Source organism: Ochotona curzoniae, unplaced genomic scaffold (assembly GCF_017591425.1).
Source record: "Ochotona curzoniae isolate NIBS_2020 unplaced genomic scaffold, NIBS_Ocur_1.0 patch258, whole genome shotgun sequence".
Taxonomy (NCBI): Eukaryota; Metazoa; Chordata; class Mammalia; order Lagomorpha; family Ochotonidae; genus Ochotona; species Ochotona curzoniae.
This window is the reverse complement of record NW_024466815.1, coordinates 538,145-559,859: the sequence shown is the minus strand read 5'-3', so window position 1 is coordinate 559,859 and position 21,715 is coordinate 538,145. Positions and strand designations below refer to the sequence as shown.

The 21,715-nt window shown below is 55.3% G+C and overlaps 1 protein-coding gene across 2 annotated transcripts; it reads right to left on the bottom strand.

Moving 5' to 3' along the window:
- Nucleotides 1-1,068: 1,068 nt before the first annotated feature.
- On the bottom strand, nt 1,069-20,621 carry LOC121166864 (kunitz-type protease inhibitor 2-like). 2 transcript variants are annotated; one of them, XM_040996173.1, is made up of 7 exons: nt 20,311-20,621; nt 6,416-6,586; nt 3,824-3,883; nt 2,913-2,963; nt 2,510-2,671; nt 2,334-2,372; nt 1,069-1,500 (listed from the first exon to the last, which is right to left on the bottom strand). In XM_040996173.1, the coding sequence occupies exons 1-7, from the start codon at nt 20,414-20,416 to the stop codon at nt 1,334-1,336; spliced, it is 756 nt and encodes a 251-aa protein (XP_040852107.1). In that variant the 5' UTR covers nt 20,417-20,621; the 3' UTR covers nt 1,069-1,333. The 2 variants fall into 2 exon arrangements, with proteins under 2 accessions (XP_040852107.1, XP_040852108.1); XM_040996174.1 differs by lacking the exon at nt 3,824-3,883.
- Between the last annotated feature and the right edge of the window lie 1,094 nt (nt 20,622-21,715).

Genomic DNA, 21,715 nt, shown 5'->3' with positions numbered 1-21,715 from the left:
CATCAGGGGGACCAGTGTGATGGCTCAACAGCTAAATCCTCATCTTGCAAGTGCCAACATCCCACACGGATGCTGGCTGGTTCCCCGGCTGCTCCACTTCCCATCCAGCTCCCTGCTTGTGGCCTGGAAAAGCAGGTGTTTGGCCTGTTATGGTGCCTGATTATTTTTTCTTCTTAAGATTGACTTATTTGATAGAGAAGACAGAGATCTTCCATCCACTGGTTTGATCCCCCAAATGGTGACAACTGGGGCTGCACCAGATGGTAGCCAGAAGCCAGGTACTTCAGAGACTCCCACAGGGCTGACCGGGGTTCAGGAACTTGATCCATCTGCCACTGCTTTTCCACGTGCATTAAGCAGGGAGCTGGATCACAGTGGAATAGCAAAGACTGGAACCATGCCAGGGCCATAGGCTGGGGCTTAACACACTATGCCACAGTGCTGGCTTGGTGAAATGCCCAGCAAAGGGAGGTAAAATCTGCTCATCTGCCCTCTACCACATGGCTTCTGGTGGATTTCCATTAGTGGGCCACCCACTGGCCACTCTGATTGGCCAGGCCAATAGGCGGGGCTCGAAATGCCTTCCGGTGGCTTCAGAGAGAACCTAGCTGCTAGGCTCTGTGCAGCAACAGGCCTGGGACAGGTCACCCAGTGCTGGGAGACAGCGGTGACGAGTTCAGTGGCTGGCTCCCTGGCTTCCACATGGGACCACGTACCTGTAGGAGACCCCGAGGAAGCTCCTGGCTCCCGGCTTCAGATCAGCTCAGCTCCAGTCACTGTAGTCATCTGGGAAGTGAACATCAGATGGAATCTCTCTCTTTCTATCTCGTTGTCTAAATTTGTCTTTCCAATAAATATAAATATTCAACTAGCCATGCCACTTCGAATTCCATGGGGTCTATTTTTAGGAAAGGCCTTCCCCGTCTTGCTGCACCCTCCCTGGCCCCCGCAGTGTGCTGTGGTCATCTTGATAGAGTTTAAATTAATCTCCCAAAACAAGTATGTGTTGAAAGAATTTATTTTCAAACGATGACCTTTTTATTTATACATTTTATTTTCTTTCTTTGATAACCCTAATTTAAAAAAAACCCTCAGCTTTTGCTTACTTAAAAAAACTATGAATCAAACAAATGGAAGAAGCTCTTGAACAGTCACTTCTGTGATGAGAGAAGAGGAGGGATTCAACACAAGCAAAGGCAACGGCCAAGGAGACGCTGCGCCCATGGGCGCCGGCCATGGCCAGGAGGGCCTGCGGCCTTCCTCCCTGGGACACACAGCAAAGCGCACTCACAGCACAACGGCCCACTCTGTTACACAGTCTGCCCAGGCGGCCTCACAGGACCCCCGTGCTCTTCACCAGCTGCTCCTTGTCGTCAGCAGAGTTCCACACGGTGCGGAGGGCGCGCTCCTGCCTCTTGCGCGCCACGCGGATCAGGCAGACCACTGAGGCGCCCAGCAGCAGGATCAGGACCATCACGAGCTGGCCCACCAGGACCACCACTGCGGGTGAGAGGGGACAGACCAGTGGGGTCAGCGCAGATCCCTGGACTGCGCAGTGTGGCTGCTCGTGCACCTTCCCACACAAACCCGCCTCTCTGCTGCCACCTCCAGGACAGCCTGCATAGCAGGGCAGGTACCCAGGCCGGCAGGCACAGCACAAAGTATGTGAGACACGCTTGCCTTGGGGTGAGAGCAGACACAGAATCCCAAAGGCTCTGTGCTCACATACGGTCTGGGCGGTGACAAACAGATGTGACCAGCAGGGCCAGCTGGCTGACTCGGCTGCTGTGGAGGGTGGTGTGCCAGCAGGTGGGAAGCTTTGTGCCCCCAAGGGCAGTCCTCCCTCCTGCCTGTGCCTGGGAAACAGGTTGGGCATCTATAAGAAGGCAGACTGGCAGCCCAAGTCTTGGCTCAAAAACCGGTAAAAAAAAGAGGCCAAACTGGCCTGGCAGGTTCCAATTGTCACCATCCACAGCTCAAAGACAAAAGCTAGAACACAGCCAGCTGCCTTGTTGCTGGCCTGTGGCTCCCAGGGCTCCCTGCTGTCCCCATGTTCAGTTCAGGGCAGCCGCAGGCCTGAGTACAGCAGATGCTGGGGTCCCCAGCACACCCCAACTCTCGGGGGAGGGCCCTGTGCACCTCTGACTCACTCCCAGCACCCACTGTGCACACCATGCGGCAGAACAATCAGCCACCACATGCGGCCAGCTGCCCTGCTAGGCTAGTACAGCTCTTCCCACGGGAAGCTGTCCACAGGGAAGGGCGGTGGGTCCAGGCGCACCTCAGCCTGCAAGGCCACAGTTGGGCAGGGGTAGGAGGACTGGGTCACTCACCTTTACTGCCAGTGGGCAGGGCAGGGTACACCTGCTTGCCTGCAAGAGAACACACAGATGAGAGGTCAGCCTGGGCTCCCCACTGCATGGGCAGCAGAAACCTAGCTGGCCCGGCGGGGCAGGAGAGGGGGAAAGTAGGATTCCCAAGGGAAGGTGTGGGGAGGCCGCTGGCTCACCGAAGCAGCGTCCCATGCACGCCTCCCTGGAGGGGTAGCTGTTCTTGTTGCCACGGCAGCCTCCATAGATGAACTGATCGCAGGAGTTCTTCTCGGCGTCGAAGTACCAGCGTGGGAAGGCTGCGCGGCAGGGCCCGGTAACGGCTTTGGCATTGCAGTATTCTAGAAACAAGAGAGTCCAAGGAGATCAGCAGGGCCCAGGGAGGCGGCCCGCAGCCAGCAGGGTAAACCAGACATGGGTGCGGTCCAGTCCTGCTCTGTCCTGGGACTCCCCTCCTCCCAGAGCCCCAGCCTGAACTGCTGAGGGACATCAGAACACTATGCCATGGCCAAGCTTCGCGATTCAATCCAGGGACTGCTCCAACCCTGCAGGCGCCCTGTGCGGCGTTGTGCAGGACCTTACCTTCAAAGTCGAAACCATCCCCAGAAGGCTCGTCCGAGTCCTTTTTGGGCACTGGAACACAAACAAGGCATCATGAGGCTGGGACGGACACAGGACACACAGCCACAAGCGTAGCGAGGGCTGCAAGGGGGCCCAACCCCCCGGGGGGGACTGGGAAAACCAGCCCCACCACAGGCTCCAGTGTGCCAGGTAGGAAGGCCCAGTGCAGTCCGACAAAGAGTTGCTCTGACATACACTGGAGCTGGAGCAAGGTTGGTGCCCCTGTGCCCAGTGAGGGAGCAGACGGGAGTCCAGCACAAGAGCACAGGAGGACCATGACAGCCACAGGACTCCCACGAGGCAGAATCCAAGCCAGCCCAGCCACTGAGTGACAAGACTTGCTTGCAGAGGGCTGTGTCAGAGACGACTATCCTCCCCTTTGCGGTCACCTCACCAGCCCCACAGGTCCCTGAGCCGGTGACCAGTCTCTGTGGGTGCCGGGCCAGCCCCTCAGCATGTGTACCCTATCTGCAGTGGGATCACTCACCCCAGGCTCCCAAAGCTGAGTCCTTTAAGCATAAAGGAGGAAGGGGGCGGAGGCAGCCAGCACTACAAAGCAAGCTGATACAAGGCGTGGATCAAGGCCTGCAGGACGGAAGGCGAAGAGGCAGGGTGGCTTCTAACCCAGGGAGGGAGACAGCAGGACCACAGGGAGCAGAGGCAGCCGAGCAGGAAGGGAGATAGGGTGCGGGGGCGGGGCAGCACAGTGGGCAGCGGGGCAGCACGGTGGGCAGCGCTGCAGCCCTGTGCTCCTGGGGCAGAGGAGGGCAGATGCAGGGGGCCGAGGCTTTTGCAGCCCCACACTTGGTGTCCCCTCACAGTCACCTCTGCCTGGCTTCAGCCCACCAGCCTGGGTCTTCTCAAGAACCTACCACTTGGGGCAGAAGACTCGGCACCATTCCTCTTGGTGGTTTGCTCATCACTGGAGATTTCTACAAGACAGACAGGCCACTCGGACAAAGCTCCTCTGAGCTGCCGTACCCAGTGAGAAACCCAGATGATGCCTCAGAATGGCCATCCATGTCGCAGCGGGCACTGTGGCCTCTCATGGCAACTCCTGCCTCTCTTTGACATGGGGCCTTCAATGCAAAGTGGGACAGCAGCATGTTCGCCATGCTCGAGAGGAAGAACCTCAAGTCGCCTCTGAGGATCAGACTTCAAGAGCAGCTGGAAGGAGGGGCCTGGTGTATGGCACAGCGTATTAAGCTTCTGCCCACAATGACAGCATTTGCCTAAAGGGCAGGTTCAAATCCAAGCTGCTCCACTTTTGATCCAGCTCCTTGCCAGTACTGAGAAAGCAACAGAGGATGGACCACAATGGGCCCTGTACCCACATAGGAGACCTGGGGGAAGCTCCTGCTTTTTGCCTAGCCTAGTCCCGGCCACTGAAGCCATCTGAGAAGCGAAACAACAGATGGAAAATCTGTTTCTCTCCTTCAAATGCTACCTTTCAAATAAATTAATAAATCTTAAAAAAAAAAAATAGAAGAAAGTCTGAGCAAAGACTGTGCCAGCCCATAAACAAAGAAATCACAAAAAGTTATTTAGGGCTGGGCCCGGCATGGTAGCCTTGAGGCTAGAGTCCTTGCCTTGAATGTGCCAGGATCCCACATGGGCGCCAGTTCTAATCCCAGCAGCTCCATTTCCCACCCAGCTCCCTGTTTGTGGCCTGGGAAAGCAGTGGAGGATGGCCCAATGCTTTGGGACCCTGCACCCATGTGGGAGACCTGGAAGAAAGTTCCTGGCACAGCACTGGCCGCTGCATTCACCTGGGGAGTGAATCATTGGACGGAAGATCTTCCTGTCTCTCCTCCTCTCTGTGTATCTGACTTTGTAATAAAAATAAATGAATCTTTTAAAAAAAAAAAGTTATTTAGGGCCCAGCACAATGGCTCAGTGGCTAAATCCTTGCCTTACACGTGCTACAACCCCATGTGGGCACTGGTTCATATCCTGGCTGCTCCACTTCCCATCCAGCTCCCTGCTTGTGGCTTGGGAAAGCAGTTGAGGATGCCCAAAGCCTTGGGACCCTGCACCCATGTGGGAGACCTGAAGGAAGCTCCTGGCAGGTCCAGGCTTCCGATTGGTTCAGCTCCGGCTGTTGTGGCTACTTGGGGAGTGAATCAGATGAAAGCTCTTTCTTTGTCTCTCCCTCTCTCTGTATATCTGCCTTTCCAATAAAAATAGATTAAAAGAAAAAAAAAGACTTCTAGGTCAAACAATCTAATTGTATCCACTTATCTGAAGAATTCAGAAGCACAGGGCTGTGGCATAGCGTGCATCCAACCGCCCTGGGCACATATTCCCAGTTTCCTGTTGTGTTTTACCCCTACCCCTACCAGAGAGAGGCTGGTGGTGCAGGGAGTCCAGGAGCCCACCTGGGGGCGTCCCGCTAGTCCCAGGAGACCTTGAGCAGGGGCACCTGGTGGCCTAACCTCCTGTGGAACCACCACCTGGCACGTGGGTGCCACTCACGGCCATCTGCTAAGAGGCACAGGCACAGAGACAGGAGCGTTTGGTCCCCAGGGAGGTCTGGCTTTCGTCATAAATTAATAAGCTCCATTCTCACTGCTGTTTGGCTTCCCACAGAGCTCGCCTGCCAGTGCAAGATGCCAGCCCCAGCCCCAGGGACAGCTGCTCTGGCAGCTAGCGGGAAGTCGCTCTGTAGACCTATGGACAGCCACGGTCAGAGGCGGGCCAATGAGCTCTTGGGGCCCTCCACAGAAGCCACATGCTGCCCCTAGCAGCCTGCTCCTCCCAGCAGTATCACGGTGCCTCTCAGAGCCAGGTGGCCCCGCTGTGTGTAGCAGCCCTCTCCGAGCCCACCTGCGCTGCTCTGTGCCCGACAGAAGCACAGAGGAGGTGGCCAAAACCCTCGTCTCACAGTGTATCACAGCCACAGGTGGAAGAACGCAGAATGGCATTGCCAGTGCCCGATTCCCCTGGCTGTGCTCACACAGCTGCAGCCAGCACCTGGGCAGGCGGTGCCATCTACAGTGTGCCGTGAGCATTGCGTGCAGCCCCGCTGCCATGGCAGCCCCAGCACCAGCAGCAGGCTGGCCTGACAGGACCACAAGGCACACGCTTAGCAGGGACGGAGTCCAGAGGCCCTGGGTGCCCCAGCTTCAACTCTGGGGAATGAAACATCCCTGCCAGAGCTCCCAGCTCCTACCCACCCATGCAGCTGGTAGTGTCGACACCATCTAGATCCCACAGAACCTACTGCTGCTGAGGGCTCAGTCCCAGGCCATATGTGCCCCTTGGAAGGGGGCTCCTAGCCTGGCTGACTATACTTACTAATTCACTGAGGTGAAAAACCCCAGTGCCCAGGAGGCCAGGCCATGCCAGGCCAGGCCAGGGGAACCCCTGGCGGAGCTGGTTTCTGCCACAGCCTCAGCTGTGGAGACCAGAACGAGCTAGAGGGAGCCCAGGACTCAGGGCAGCCTGCCCGCTACACATCTTACCTGTGACCCCGGCACACTTCTCCAGGCACTCCTCCTTGCTCAGGTAGTTGTTGTCATTTCCGTCGCAGCCTCCGTACACAAACTGCTGGCAGGTGCCGTCCGTGGCGTTGTACCACCACCGGGGGATGGAGGCCCGGCACCGCCCCACCACCAGCGAGACACGGCAGAAGTCTAAAATAGGCAAAATTGTCAGTGTGACTGATGACCCGGCAGCAAAGGATCCAAATGCAGGAGGCAGCAGCCCTGGACTGCAGAGGTCCCTTCCTCTTGCCGGATGGCAAGCCCACACCCATGGAGATGCCAACCCAGCCTCCCAGCCATGCTGCTGCTTCTGCTCTGTCCCTGTCCGTTCAGTGACCCGGACACAGCCTGCACAGAAGTGTGATGGAAAGGCAGACCCCAGGACCCTGCTGAGTGCTGCTCAGCCCACCTGTCCACTTCACACAGAGATCCCTGCAAGAGCTCCAGAGAAGGTCCCGGCCCCAGCTCCCGGCTTCCCAGCTGGGCCCAGAGGCTGCACCAAAGCCCTGCTAACTGCCACCTCTGCACACCACGGGGCTAGCCCCCCCTACGCTGTTTAAAAAACATTTATTCTTATTGGAAAGGCAGATTTACAGAGAGGAGACACAGGAAAAGATCTTCCATCCGATGGTTCACTCCCCAAGTGGCCACAACAGCAGGAGCTAAGCCTATCTGAAGTCAGGGGCCTCCTCCAGGTCTTCCCCATGGGTGCAGGGTCTCAAGCCCTTGGGCCATCTTCTACTGCTTTTCCAGGCTACTAGCAGGGGACTGGATGGGAAGTGGAGCAGCTGGGACATGAACCGGTGCCCATATGGGATCCTGGCACTTCTAGGTGAGGCTTCAGCCACTGAGCCATCGTGCCAGGCCCAACCTTCCCTTCATTCTAAAAGGAAACAAAAATATTTTAAAATTCCATGGCATATAAGACTAAGTCTCTGTTTGCAACACTGACATTCCATATGGGCACCAGTTTGATGGCCCAAGTTCTTGAACGCCTGCATCCACACGAAAGACAAAGAAGCATCCCCAGGCTTTGGTATGGCCCATCCCTAGCCATTGCAACCAGTGCCCATACAGGATGCCAGCAGCACAGGGAGCAGCCTAATTCACTATGCTACAGTGTCACTTCCAGGGCTCTTTCTTAAAAAGCTACAAAGGCCCGGTGGTCAAGGGGCCAAAGTCCTCATCTTGAACGCGCCAAGGTCCTATACGGTCACTGGTTCTCATCCTGGAGGCCCTACTTCCCATCCAGCTCCCTGCCTGTGGCCTGGGAAAGCAGCAGATATGGTCCAAAGCTTTGGGACCCTGCACCTGTATGGGAGACCCAGAAGAGGCTTTGAATCAGTTCAGCTCCAGCCATTGTGGCCATTTGGGAGTGAGCTATGGAAGGTCTTTTTCTCCACCTCCGTCTCTATAAATCAACCTTTCCAATAAAGATAAATAAATCTTAGAAAAACGGAAAACCTAAGAACCTTTTCACCAAGATGGTGCCCAAGGTAATGGAGGCTCCTGCCCCTCCCAAAGCCAAAGTGGAGGCCCTGGTGGTGCTGACACGTCACCCACCATCGCGCGGCCCAAGACGAAGCGCCTGCGGCAACAGCCCAAATACCCCCCAGAAGAGCGCTCCCAGGAGGTACAAGCTTGATCTCTAGGCCACCATCCAGTGCCCCTTGACCACAGCGTCAGCTAGCAAGAAGACAGAACAACACACTCGTGTTCAGGGTGGACGTCAAGGCCAAAAAGCACCAACTCCAACAAGCAGTAAAGGAGCTCTAGGACACTGATGTGGCCAAAGTCAACACCCTGACCAGACCTGATGGAGAAGAGAAGGCACAAGTGCAGCTGGCTCCTGATTATGATGCTCTGGATGTTGCCAACAAAATTGGGATCATCTAAACTGCATCCAGCTTTCTAATTCTAAATATGGTTTTCATAAAAAAAAACCCTAATAAGTATGTTACAAAGCACCTTACCCAAACCTTTCATGAGTGAAATCACCCCTTATTTTCAGAAAAGGCAAACTGAGCCAAGTCAGCAAACAGGATACAGGTTACGTGGCATTGGGAGAGAGTACAAACAGGCCCGCGGGTGTCAGGAGGAAAGGCAGTGCTCTAAGCTTGGGCTGTGGAGACAGCTGCACAGCAGAATGCGAGACACATCCCTGGATCCGACACTTCAGCTGACTTTAAAGCACAGGAGAGCCTTTTGTCTGTAACACATCAACCATAACCAGCTAGGTGTGCAACTGCAGCAGGTGTCTGACAGCGAGCCAAAGGCCACAAACACAGGCCCAAGCAGACAGCAGGAGGCCTCCAGGGCAGCACCACACCCAGCCCGCTCGGCTGCTGGCCACAGGACCAGACAAGCACCCACCCACGACCAAGTCCCACCCCACATTCAGACAACTTCCAGCTAGCAGTGTCCGGTGCCCAGGGTGGGGCAGCCTGGCTGGGAGCCTGGGGTCCATTCTGCACCCTAGGTCCCCGGCAATCCCAGGTATAGTTTCCTTAACAAGCAACCCCAAGGGAATAGGCTGGCACAGTTAAAGCAAGAAGGAAACACATCCTAGTGCACCCAACAGAGCTGGAGGCCGCCAGCAGTCCCAGCAGAGCCCATGTGCAGAAGAAGCAGCAGCGGGACCCACAATGGTCGGCTTTTTTTTAAAAAAAAAAATTTATTAATTTATTTGAAAGTCAGTTGTAGAGAAAGAGAGATCTTTCAATCGCCTGCTCACTTCTCAGATGGCTGTAATGGTTAACCTGGGCCAGGCCAATGCCAGGAGCTTCTTCCTTCTCTTGCTTTTCCTAGGTCATTAGCAGGGAGCTAGATCAGAAGTGGAGCAGCCGGAACTGCTTATCTGGGATGCCAGTGTTGTATGTGGCAGCTTTACCTACTAGGCCACGGCACTGGTGCCTGGACTGCTTTTCCCAGCCAGATATGAGCTCTCTGCTGCACATGGAGCCTGGGTGCGTGTGAAGAGGGAAGGGACAGGAGCCCATCAAGGCATGCTGGCCGTCACCCTGACAAACCCAACACGTGCTGCCCAGAACCTGGCACTTTCATTCTGGGCGCAGGCGGGCACCCGGATCAGCACCAGCAAGCATCCTGCCCAAGCTAACAGAGCAGCGAGACACAGGCACCAGGGCCCCGTTGACTAATTACCCTGGATGTCCCATTTGCCAGCAAACACCACGATGGCAAGTGTACAGACAAGTACAGCAAGGACCACTGCTGCATCCACTTGGGTGGGACCCGCCAGGCAGAGCAACCGTGGCCAGCATGTGACTTGGGCGGCCCACCACCGAGGTGGTCGCAGCCTGCCTCAGACACACCTCTAGGAGATGGTGCTGGTGGCTGCCTCCAAGTCTTGCAGGCCAGGGAAGCCATTTTGTCTGCAGACAGCCGCTCCTATCTGCCAGGAGAGAGCTCACCCGACAGCAGAGAGCAGCCTGGGCAGAGGTGGGAGGAAGGCGAACCAGCCCCATGGAGTTCACTCTGAGAAACACACACCAAAGACACAGGAGCTGTGGGAAAAAACGTGCACCACTACAGCTAGCTGAGGGCGCCTGGGACCCCTAGATCGTTTCCACTGCCTGCACTGGAAAACTCTTACAGTACAAACAACGCACCTCTTTTGACTCAAAGTTATACTACATTGCTATGTCTCAGGTCACCTGGCTGACGCTGGGGCCGATGAAGACTAACTTCACCCTGTGCTTGCGCCCCTCGGGCAGGTTCCGGGGACCCCTCTGCGGCCTGGGAGCTCAGCCTCAGCACAGTGTCCCAAAACAGCCACTGCCACAGCCTCAGTTCTTCTTCCCTAGTCTTCTAGAAAGTTCTCAAACACATCAGCAACACTCTGAGGTTGCTGCTATGATTGTCATCTTCCTCAAAAACGGAGAACTGCAGTGGAATCAGATTAAAATCAAAAGAACAAAACAAGAACCAACCCTCTTTGCCCCCCCTCAGCAGCATCAATGACAATAACTGAATCACACAGGGACAACCCCCCTTAGAAATGAGGCCCAGTGCTGAGGGTGCCCAGAGGTTAACCACCAGGCGCGCCTGGGATCAATGGCGCCGGTGGGAAGCCGGCAAGCTTCCCTTCCGTCCCTGCCTGTGGCCACGGAGGCAGTCCAGGACGGCCCAGCCAGGGACCCTGCAACAGCGGACCAGGAGGCTCCTGGCTTCATCGGAAGGGCCCGTTGCGCAACTTAGTGAATCATCGGAGGAAGATCTTCCTCTCTCTTCTTCCTCCTTAACGATAGAAAAATAATAAAAATCATCAGAAAAAAAAAAAGAAAAAAAAAAGAAATGAGGCCCAGTGCTGAGGGTGCCCAGGGTCAACCAAGAGAAAAAGCCACCACATCAACAGGCACTGACTGGGAAAACGCGGAAGTGGAATTGTGTGGAAGCCTTAGCACTGCGCAGAGCCCTGATCCGTCCTTTGGACTCCCAACAGTCCCTCGAATACCAGCATCACAGGCAAAAGCGGACCACAAACTGGAACAGTGAAGGGAGTTCGGCAGACATATTTTCTCAGGAAGTTATTCCCAGCAATCACTGAGATGATAAAATCACAGAAAGCTCTGGAGGCAGGGTGAATGAGCTTCACCCTCCTACCCAGTGGTCAGCTCACTACCCACGGTCCCTGTCCTCACTGGCCCAGCTAGGCAACAGCACAGGTACTGCTCAAGGGCTCAGGAGGACAGACTCACCTCTAGAACTCAGAAGATTTTCACTCAGAGGTGTAACATTCTCCTGGAACAGAATCACCATGGCAAAATTCCGCATTTGAAAGTGAGCCCGAGTACCACTGCTGCATCCACCTGTCCAGCTTTGCAAAACCGGACAACAAACTGGTCCTCAGGAATGAAGTCGGAAAACAGGTTTCTCTGGCCCAGGGTCACTGAGCTTCACCCTCACTTAGTGGGCAGCCGGTCGGCTGGAATGACCTGCTGTCCCCTCCTGGGAGACCCAAAGCAAACTCCTGCACCTTCATGGGACCAGGAGGAAGGCCCACTTCGGCTCAGAAGAGCGTGCTCACGTTCCTCACTTTGGAGTGAATCCACCACGGAAGATCTTTCAAATAAAAGTAAGCAATAACCAAATAAAAATATCTTAAAAATAAATAAATAAAACATCGTTTTCAGGCCCGGCAAGGTAGCCAATGGGCTAAAGTCCTCGCCTAGAACATGTCAGGATGGGCACTAGCTCTAATCCTGGCAACCCTGCTTCCCATCCAGCTCCCTGCTTGTGGCCTGGGAAAGCAGTGGAGGACGGCCCAAGGCCTTGGGACCCTGCACCTGTGTGGAAGATGGGAAAGAAGCTCCTGGCTTCACATCGGCTCAGCTCCAGCAGTTGAATCATCAGACGGATGATCTTCCTCTCTGTCTCTCCTCTGTATATCTGACTTTCCAATAAAAAATAATAACAAATAAATCTACATCACTTTCGGGGCTGGCACTGACAGCTCCATTGGTTAATCCTCTCCCTGCAAGTGCTGGGATATTGTATGGGTGCTGATTGGTATCCTGGCTGTTCCAGTTCCATCCAGCTCCATGCTTTGCGGCCTGGGAAATCAGCAGATGGTCCAATGACTTGGCACCCTACACCTGCATGAAAAACCTACAAGAGGTTCCTGGTTCCTGGCCTCAGATCAGATCAGCTCTGGCCACTGAGGACACTGGGGGAGCGAACTAGCGGAAGAAAGCTCTCTCTCTTCATTCTGTAAATTTGCCTTTTCCAACAATAGGTAAATCTTTTAAAAATCACATTATTTTCTTAGAGATTTATTTATGAATAATAAAACTTAACTTCAAGTACTTTTTCATGCCATGAAACTCTCTCGTTTCCAACCATCTTTTTTTTTTAAGGGGGGGCAGGCATTGTGGCATAGGGGGTAATGTCACAAGGATGCTGGTTCAAGTCCTAGTTGTTCCCCTTCTGATTCAGCTCCCTCTTAATGCACCTCTCTCCTCTCCATAAATCTGATCTGCTTTTCCAATAAAAACAAATAACTCAAAGGGCGTGGGAGCCACCCAAGTCACAAAGGAAATGCCCAACACTCTGGTATAGGTGAGTAGCACAAGGAAGAGTCATCTGGCGAAAGTGCACACAGGGTGGGGTGTGACAAGGAGTCTGTGACCCGGCAAGCGGCCCTTTGGGGGACACTGCTGTGCAAGCTGGGCTAGCGCCCCTTCCCTCCTGAGTTGGCCCCTCACTCACAGCGCACAACAAAAGCACAGGTATAGCCTGGGTCTGGTTGATTAAAACAAGAACAAAGCCAGAAAAGGAGGGACTGGAAGGCTTGGGGAGAAGGTCGGGCTGACTGGGGAAGCAGTGCAGCCGGGCTGGGCGGAGGACTGCGGACACCAGCCCTCGGCTCTCCTGAGAACAGTTTGGCTGGCCCGAGGGAAGCCCCGGCAAGGGGAGATTGTGCCCACTCCGAGTGAGCCAGGATGGAAGCACCCTTGGTGCATTCATTGGCACCAAATGCCCTTCTGTGACTTTGCTCTGGACTGCTTGCTGCCGCGGAATCCACCATTAATCTTGAACCCATCTTGACAGTTGGCTTGTCTAGGGAACAGCATTCGCTCCCTGACACTCAAATTTATTTGTGAATAATAAAGCAAGGAGACTCAGGCGTTTCCCTCCCCGGGCCCCAGCGAGGCGAGGCTTGGGAGCTGTGGAACCAATACTCAATGGCTTTTCTCTGGCAGAGTGCTGGCAAGATTTAACCATGTAAAGTGCCTTCAAGAGTATCTGGCACAGGGGCCAGCTTGGCACAGCAAGTTAAGTGAAGCCAGCATCCCCTCTGTGCTCCACTTCCAACCCACGACCTTAGAAAGCAAACATGGCCACGTTTGTGACCCCTGCCAGCCACAGGAAGAGCTCAATGAAGTCTCTGGCTTCTAGCTCTGGCCTAGCCCAACCCCAGCTGTTTGGACCATTTGGCAGAATGAACCAGTGGTGAGAAGATCTCTGTCTTTAAATATTTATGTATGTTATCTATCTATCTACATACACACACACAAATAAAACACAAAATTTGTGACAATTAGTAGATAGTGCATCTTTCTAAAGACTGGACTAATATGCGGCAGTGGAAATAAAGATTAAAATGGGAGCCCAGTGCAGTCGCCTAGTGGCTAAAGTCCTCACCTTGCATGTGCTGGGATCCCATATGGGCACCGGTTCATGTCCAGCTGCTCTAATTCCCATCCAATTCACTGCTTGTAGCCTGGGAAAGTAGCAGAAGATGGTCCAAATCCCTGGGACCCTGCACTCACAAGGGAGACCCAGAAGAAGCTCCTGGCTCCTGGCTTTGGACTGCCTCAGTTGTGGTCATTGAGGTCATTTGGGGAGTGAACCAGCAGATGGAAGATCTTTGTCTCTCCTCTCTGTATATCTGCCTTTCCAATAAAAACAAATAAATCTTGGAAAAAAGAAAAAGAAGGATGCCGCACAATACCACAACTCCATAAGGAGAAAGACAGGACTCGGGGTCAGGAGAGGCCGAGTGCACAGCTGCTGCCGGCAGCCCTGCAGCACTCCGCCCCTTGGGGTTAGAGTAAGGCTAAGGTGTAAGTGACCTGATCCCTCAGCTGGCCCTCATGGCAAGGCTGTCAGCAGTAGACATATCAAGCCCTACACCTAATCCTGCACGGCTGCAGGACAGGGCCAGCAGCCAACGAGGCAGTGAGGAGACGAGCCCAAGGGAGGACTGGGGAGACAGCGAGCTTTAGGTAGCCAACTGGACTTCAGAACGTTGTCCCCAGCAATCAGAGGATCCTGGGGGGTTCTGTGTGAGGAAGAGGTGCTGAATACCAGGGAGGGACAGCCCATTTCAATTCCCCCAAGTCCAATTCCAAACTTGGTATCTGTCTGACATTGTCTTAATTTACAGCACTCTATAAACCCATCTATTCAGGGCCCCGAGACAGCTCTAACTCCAAGTGCTCCTGTCCCCGGGGCGCACAGCTGCCAACCACCCATCTCTTCCACACACACAGGCCTGGATGGCGTCATTACCAGGTTAGGAAGATCACAAGCTTTGAAATAATCCCCAGGTATTTATGAGGAAAGAACATTTACAATCCAAGTCCAACTTGGATTACAAGCCTCATAAAATCTAGCTGCTTTATATATATATATAAAACATTTGGATATGAAAGTTTACATTTCATAAGCCACCAGCATAATGCATCCCACTGTTCCTTCATATTCTCACTAACATTTGGACCACAACTCCAGCCTGACCTAACTCACCAGTGAAAACTTGGCCACGCCACCTGATTAGCGTGGACAAGAGCAAGCGGTTTTCAAGCTCTGCATGGAACCATCTGCTGTTCATTTGCACCCATGGATTCTTTTTTTAAGATTTTTATTTTTTTTTTTTATTGGAAAGGTGGATATACAGAGAGGAGAGACAGAGAGGAAGATCTTCCATCCGATGATTCGCTCCCCAAGTGAGCGCAACGGCCGATGCTATGCCAATCTGAAGCCAGGAGCTTCTTCCAGGTCTCCCACACGGGTGCAGGTTCCCAAAGCTTTGGGCCGTCCTCGACTGCTTTCCTGGGCCACAGGCAGGGAGCTGGAAGGGAAGCGGGGCTGCCGGGATAGAACTGGCGCCCATATGGGATCCCGGGCATGCAAGGCAAGGACCTTAACCACTGCACCACCGCGCCGGGACCACACCCATGGATCTTAACCGTCTGCAAATCATGGGTGTTTCTGACACTGTGAAAGCTTCTGGTCCCTCTCCCCAGTACACTGTCCCCCAACCTTTTTCCATTATCACCCAAGTAGCCTTTTTAGATTTGTTTTCCAAATGGCCCCAGGACATTTCAGCATTATGGGCAAAATAGTTATCTACTTACAGAGAGTGACCCTTGGAAAATCCACAAATGATTACAATATCAAGTTATATTGTCATCCTTCCAGGGACACGTGCTAGACTGTAAACAGCAGCCTCTGGGTCACAAGCAGAGAAAACACAGAATGCAAATCCAACCTTGAGGCAGACATCACTGTGCAGCAGGTTCAGTTGGCTTCCTAAAGGTCACCAGTACAAGTCCTGGCTGCTCTACCTCTGATCCATTTCTATGCTAATATACCTGGAAAACCAGGAAAAGATGGCCCAAATGCTTGGGCCCCTGCACCAATATAGGAGACCCAGAAGAAACTCCTGGCTTCTGGCTTCAGTTTGCCCAGTCCTTGGTCCTTGCAGCCATTTGGGGAGAAAGCCAGTAGATGGAAAGCTTATTTTTCTTCTGTTTCTGTAACTCTTAATAAAATAAATCTCTACCTAAATTTTTGAAAAAAAGTGAGGGACTTCAGAAGGCTTGAATGATTCCAAGACCCAGAAAAGAACCATAGTGCACCCTGCCTCCTAAATTTGTACGTTTAACATCTAAGTTCTTGTCCTCATTTCTAAAACGACTTTCCAGTGAAAAGCGTCTCAAAAAAACTTCACATTAATTAAACCCAAAGTCACTGGGCCTGGGCTCCAGGAGTTCCCAACAAGACCATGTTGGAACCACCCAGTCAATACCACTTGTGACCTGGCTGGTCCCTGACATGCCAGTTCGTGCTGTAACACTGCCCGCTGCGTGGGGGCCACCTGTGCTGGCCTCAGCAGTCAGGTGTCCAGCGGGCGCGGCCTCCTGCAGCTCATTAAGTCATTTCGGTGTGACCCCTGCCGGGCACTCCCCCGCCCCTGTGAGTCACAGGTCACTCAGCCCTTATTTGTCCTGCCCTGGCAGCCTCGGAACATAGCAAACAGAGGCTTGGCTGCCTGGCCACCCACCTGAGGACAAGCAGGAGCAGCCTGATGACAAACGACCCAGCCAGGTAAACTGAGAAAGGGGCAGGAGTGAAAGAGAAGCCGGAGTCGTGGCTTTCTCCGCACACACGCATGCCGAGTTCACGCACACGGCCTGACTGGCTGCTTTTCCCCGAGCATGGAACCCCACCACCTCAGTCGCCAGAGGCCACACTCTTGAGACCAGCCCCCCACACTTACTACTGTACTCTCCTCCACAGCCCTCATGACCAGCTCATGGAAAGATGGGATTCAAAGTTTCTTGTGGTGTGATTACTTCTGAAATCCTTACACAATTTTTCTTTTAAGGGCAAAGAAAGCAAGCGTCAGAGAGCACGCTCCCTGCCCCTGGCTCACTCCCCAGCCCTCACAGGGGCTGGGCCAGGGCAGCAGTGGGGCCAGCAGCAAGGGGGCTCCGACAGGAGCCGGAGTTGGGGATCACGCAGTCTGTCACAGGATCCAGGATGTGACACCTGCTCTCCTGTGGACTCCTGAAGCTCTCCCTCGCCTTGTTTCCTACGACAGATTTCTCTTTCCATGGCCGGATTAGTGTCTCAGACTGTTCTGGAACCACACTTCCTGGTCAAGAAGGAGACTGGGCTGTCGCCGGCCAGGGTCAAGAATAACAGAGGTGCTGTGAGGTGGGGGAAGGGTAACCAGCCACCTCCAGCTGTACTGATCTCTGACCTATAGCGTCACAACTCGCCACAGGTGCGGGGAGGAGGAAGGGAAAAAGAGAACTGAGTTACAGCTGACTGAAGACCTGGTGGGAAGCTGACTGCTTACACAGGGTCCTGGGAGAGCTAAAACTAACCCCGAGGAGGACCAAGAGGACGGAGGCTACGGCCTGAGAGGCCTCGGGCGCCACGTCAAACTCCAGTGGAAATGCCCAGAGTGGGAGCGGCACCTGAGCGTGTCCTGGAAGGGTCTGCTAAGGCTCCACTGCCAGCCCTGTGCTGCTCCTCCAGGATCTAACACCCCAAGGAGGGAGAACAGAACCACACAGATCCACAGTCACCCAAAAAAGGCTTCTTGTGACAGCGGGGCACATACAGCAGCTGCTGGATGCCATCCACCTCCTGATACTAAATGGACGGGGGTCGCACTCCCCACCCCCAGACGGACAGAGCCAGTGAGGTGAACAGCCTGGGGGCGGGTGCTCCGGAGGCCCTGCCAGGGAGGCACCTGCCTGGGAAGGCAATCCAGGCCAAGCCCAAAGCCAAAGTCTGACCCTAAAAATCCCAACTCAGAAGCCATTAGGCACATCAAGTTAGGGGCAGGCCTCCTGGGAACGCAGTTTCCTTTGCGGGGCACAAGACCAATCCTCTCCAACCCCTCCACGGCGGTCCCGTCAGGACCTGGCTGGCCAAGACCCATGTGTCTGCCATATCCACTAACACCCCTAGCCTGCCAGCGCAAGCCGTGCCAGCATGGGCCGCCATACATGCCAGGGGCACTGTCACAGCAGCCCAGAGCCAGCACTCAGCCCCACAGCCTACTGCCCTTTCTCCAACTCCTGGGCCCTCAGGGGCTCAGGACCTACCTTCAGCAACATCTCCCATTTCCTCACTCTCTTCTCAAAACAGTTTTTTTCCTTTAAAGATTTAGTTATTTAATGGAATTCAGAAAGACTGATCCTTCATCTACTGGTTCACTTCCCAGATGGCTACAGCACCCATTGGACCAGGTGGAAGCCAGGAGCCCAGAGCACCCAGGCCTCCCCCACGCACTTGGGCATCTCCTGCTGCCTTCCCAGGAGCATAAGCATGGAGCTGGAACAGAAGCAGAGCACTCAGGACTGGAACCAGTGCACCGATACGGGATGCAGGCATTGCAAGCAGCAGCTGAGCTCACTGTGCCACGCCGCCCACCCCTCACTTTAACACTGTTTATTAAAGAATATGTTTACTCGGAAGGCAGAGAGACAGAGTGTTGGAGATCTCCTGTCTGCTGGCTCACTCCTTAGATGGCCACAACTGGGGTTGGAGCAGGCCAAAGCTGGGAGCCAGGAGCTCCATCATCCACTGTCTCCCAGGTGCAGGGCAGCCAGGACTGGAACCAGGCACTTCAATGTGGGATGCAGGTATCTCGAGCAGCAGCTTAACCTACCACACCACAGCCCCTGACCCATCCCCAACATTCCTGCCACCTTCCTCTCTGGACTGGCCCCTCCAAGGGAAGTAGCTTCCTTGCTCTGGGGTGCTACTTCCCAACCATCTTCCTCTCCCTCCCGAGACCCCCGGTGGTCACGCTGCATCCTGGCCCCTTGTGCATCATGAGCTGGCCCAAGGCACGTCCCCCACCCCTCTCCTGACGTCAGCTCCGGGCCACTCTCCTCACCACCCTCGGTGCCTGCAGCTACAGAGGTGACAGTGGGCTGTTTGCCGTCCTCCCTCACACACTCCTCGGCCTCCATAACCGCAGCTTCTACGGCACCTCGCTCACTTGCATCTCACCCCTTACCCTCACCCCGGCTTATTTTTCTAGTTTATTCCCTCCTAGAAACTCCACTCCGGCAGTGGGCTGGCCCTGCCACCTCTCAGGCGCCTCAGCCACCGTCTTCAAAAGTTGAGTTTCTCCACTAACCGTCCCATCTCTCCCTTGCACACTTTCTTTGTTCATTTCGCCTCGGCTCCACTGGCCTGGCGGCACCTGCAGCTCCAGACAAGTGGACAAACACCTCACCCTCGGCTGACCTTGCTCTGTGTGAAGACCAAAGCAATTGGAACACGGAAAAAAAGCAAAACTGTCCTCAGCTTAAGCGGTCCCAGCTCCAAACAAACAGAGCCAGATAAGAACTTCCCCAGAAAGGTCAGGAGGTCCCGCCAGTCACAGTGGGGCCAGCAGCCACCCTGGGCTTTGCCCCAACACTCACGTGTGACCTCAGATAGACTTGTCCAGTTACCACCACACTGGACTTCCCGGATGAAAGCCCAGAGCTCAGGGCCAACACCAGCTGTTGTCCCAGCCAGGCAACAGCTGGGGAGCAGGCCCTGCCACCACCTCAGACCAAGCCCTGGCCTGGTCACTTCAGTTCCGGGCTACTCCATATGCGATCCAGGACCAGCCACATATACCTGCAACACAGCAGGTGCTGGCCCACCTGTGAGACCTAGTTGGGAGTCCTGGCTCTGGCCTGACCCAGCCCCAGCTGTTACGGCCATGGGTGGAGGAGTCTTATCCGTGCGTCTTCCTCCCAGTCACTCTGCCTCTCAGATAAAAAAAAAAAGGTAAAGACAAAATTAATCTATGTGAAAAACCCCAGAAGGGCCTCCAGAATGCTGTTTGACACCTGGGTCCTGATGCTGAAGCCCTGGAGCCAAGGGGCAGGAAAACTAACCATCCCCCTTCCCCCCAAAGCTGCCAGAGCCGGTGACCTGACCAACACACACACACACTTCCTGCTTTCCCTCTGGGCTGGCAGAGGAAGCCGCGGCCCAGTCCTCCAGCTCACTTTTCCCTCAAAAAACCCACCAAGCTCCTTGGCCTTTCAAGGCCTCTGTTCTCCACGAGCTCCGGGGAGCCCCTGCTCTCCCCCCAACGCACCTCCGTTTCTTTGTCCTAGGTGACACTCCGACGTCACCTCTTTCCTGAGAAATCTCCCACCCACCCCGGCCGCCGCCAGGGGATCCAGTGAGGCCCTCCCTCCCCTGTTCCCTGGGGTCCCCCCACCCCAACCCCAGAAGCCAAGCTCACAGCCTGAACGCAGGAACCTGGCTGTGGCCACAAGCTACGTCAACCAAGCCGGGACCTTGGAAAATTTCCCTTGAACCCCATGAATTTCTCTTTCAGGAGGACTGAAGCGGCGATGGGTGTAGGAACACGGGCGCCGCCCTCTCCACCCCCCTTCCAGCCTAGCCCACTACACGCTCGCTTTTCTGCTTTTTTTTTTTTTCCCTTGGATCTCGCTGGGCAACCCCGAACGCCGCTGCCCAGAACCCAAAGCCGATTAGCCGAGAGAGTGACGCTGCCAACAGGTGCCCGACACCCCGACCCCCGCACACCTCCCCGCGGCCGACCCCCTCCGCCGTCGCCCCCCGGCCCTCACCGTGGATGCTCCGTCCTCCGCCGGCCGCCTCGGCCCGGCAGAGCAGCAGCGATGCCAGCAGGGCCAGCAGTGCCCGCCAGCGCCTCGGCCCGCACGGCTGCGCCATGGCCGGCTGCGCAGGGACGCCCGGGCGACGCCTCGAGCCGCCGACCGTTGGGGTCTCGCGATCAGGTGCGGGAAGACCCTGCCCGCGCACGCGCACTGGGAGGGACGCCCGCCCTCAGTCGAGGGTCCGCGGGGTGTCGCCGGGCCTCGGGGAAGGCCCTTTCTCCAAGTTTCGGTCCTGAAAATGCCGCGAGGCGTTTCGGGCCCGCTCCTCGCTCGCCCGCTGGCGCCCCTCACCCCTCAGCGACTCTCGAAGACTCGTTACAGGCCCGAGCCGTGCCGCACCCTTAAACAATCCCGGGAGTCACCAAAGCCAATGGCGGACGGCTGGAAGACGCGAGAAGGTGGCCGGCCAGGCGGGGGGCGGGGCGCACCTGGCGAGGCGGGGCGTGCAGGGCGCAGGCGCAGCGCACGGGTACCTGCGCGGACGCGGCCCCGCCCACGGCGCACCTGGGCCCGCCCCCGGGGCGTGGCTTTGGCTGGCCCCGCCCCTGACCGAGCCTGACCGGGTTGGGGACGCCAGGTGCCTACCAGCTAGAGCCAGCAGGAGCTCATTTCTCCAGCGAAAGTGGAGACAGTCAACAAGATGATTCAATACTGCATTCAGTGCGACCCGCGCTGTGCCACGGGGGGTCGAGCTGCTGCACCTTTGACCCTGACAAAGGAGCCCCATTTCCAGTCCCAGCTACTCCACCTGCTCCTGCACCTGCGAGAGCAGCACAGTACGACCCGCTGAGCCCAGGCCTGGTTGGTGTGGCCATTTAGGAAATGAAGGAACAGATGGAACAGCTGTCTCCCTCTCTCACCCTCTGTAACTCTGCCTTTCAAATAAATAAATAAATCTTTTAAAAAAGAGAAAGATAGAATGCATTATTATTGAAAACACGGAACAGGCTGGCGTGTGGGGTCACTTTGGCTTCCCACATGAGGTGGCTGAGTTGTTGAGTCTCTCCCAGCTTTCTGCAGATGCACTCCGGGGTGGGAGGAGGGTGGGGACAGGAGATGGCTCAAGTACTTGGGTCCCTGCCCAGCTCCAAGCTCCTGGCTCCAACCCAGCTCAGCCCAGAATGTTTCAGGCATTTAGGGAATGAACCGTTGGGCAGAACATCTCTGCCTTTTAACTGAAATGCAACTTAAAAAAAAAAGGAGGGCCAGGTGCGGTAGCCTAGTGGCTGAAGTCCTCCCCTTGATCACGCCAGGATCCCAGAGGGGACCGGTTCTAATCCCAACAGCTCCAGTTCCCATCCAGCTCCCTGCTTGTGGCCTGGGAAAGCCGTCTAAGATGGCCCAGGGCCTGGGA

Bases quoted from the DNA above. Each gene is read 5' to 3' on its own strand.
- LOC121166864 (XM_040996173.1), bottom strand. From the start codon at position 20,416: ATGGCGCAGCCGTGCGGGCCGAGGCGCTGGCGGGCACTGCTGGCCCTG. The intron at 2,964-3,823 runs GTAGGTTCTTGA...TTTGTGTTCCAG, and splicing joins CGAGTCTTCTGCCCCAAGTG to TGCCCAAAAAGGACTCGGAC. The intron at 2,672-2,912 runs GTAAGGTCCTGC...TCTTGTTTCTAG, and splicing joins GGATGGTTTCGACTTTGAAG to AATACTGCAATGCCAAAGCC.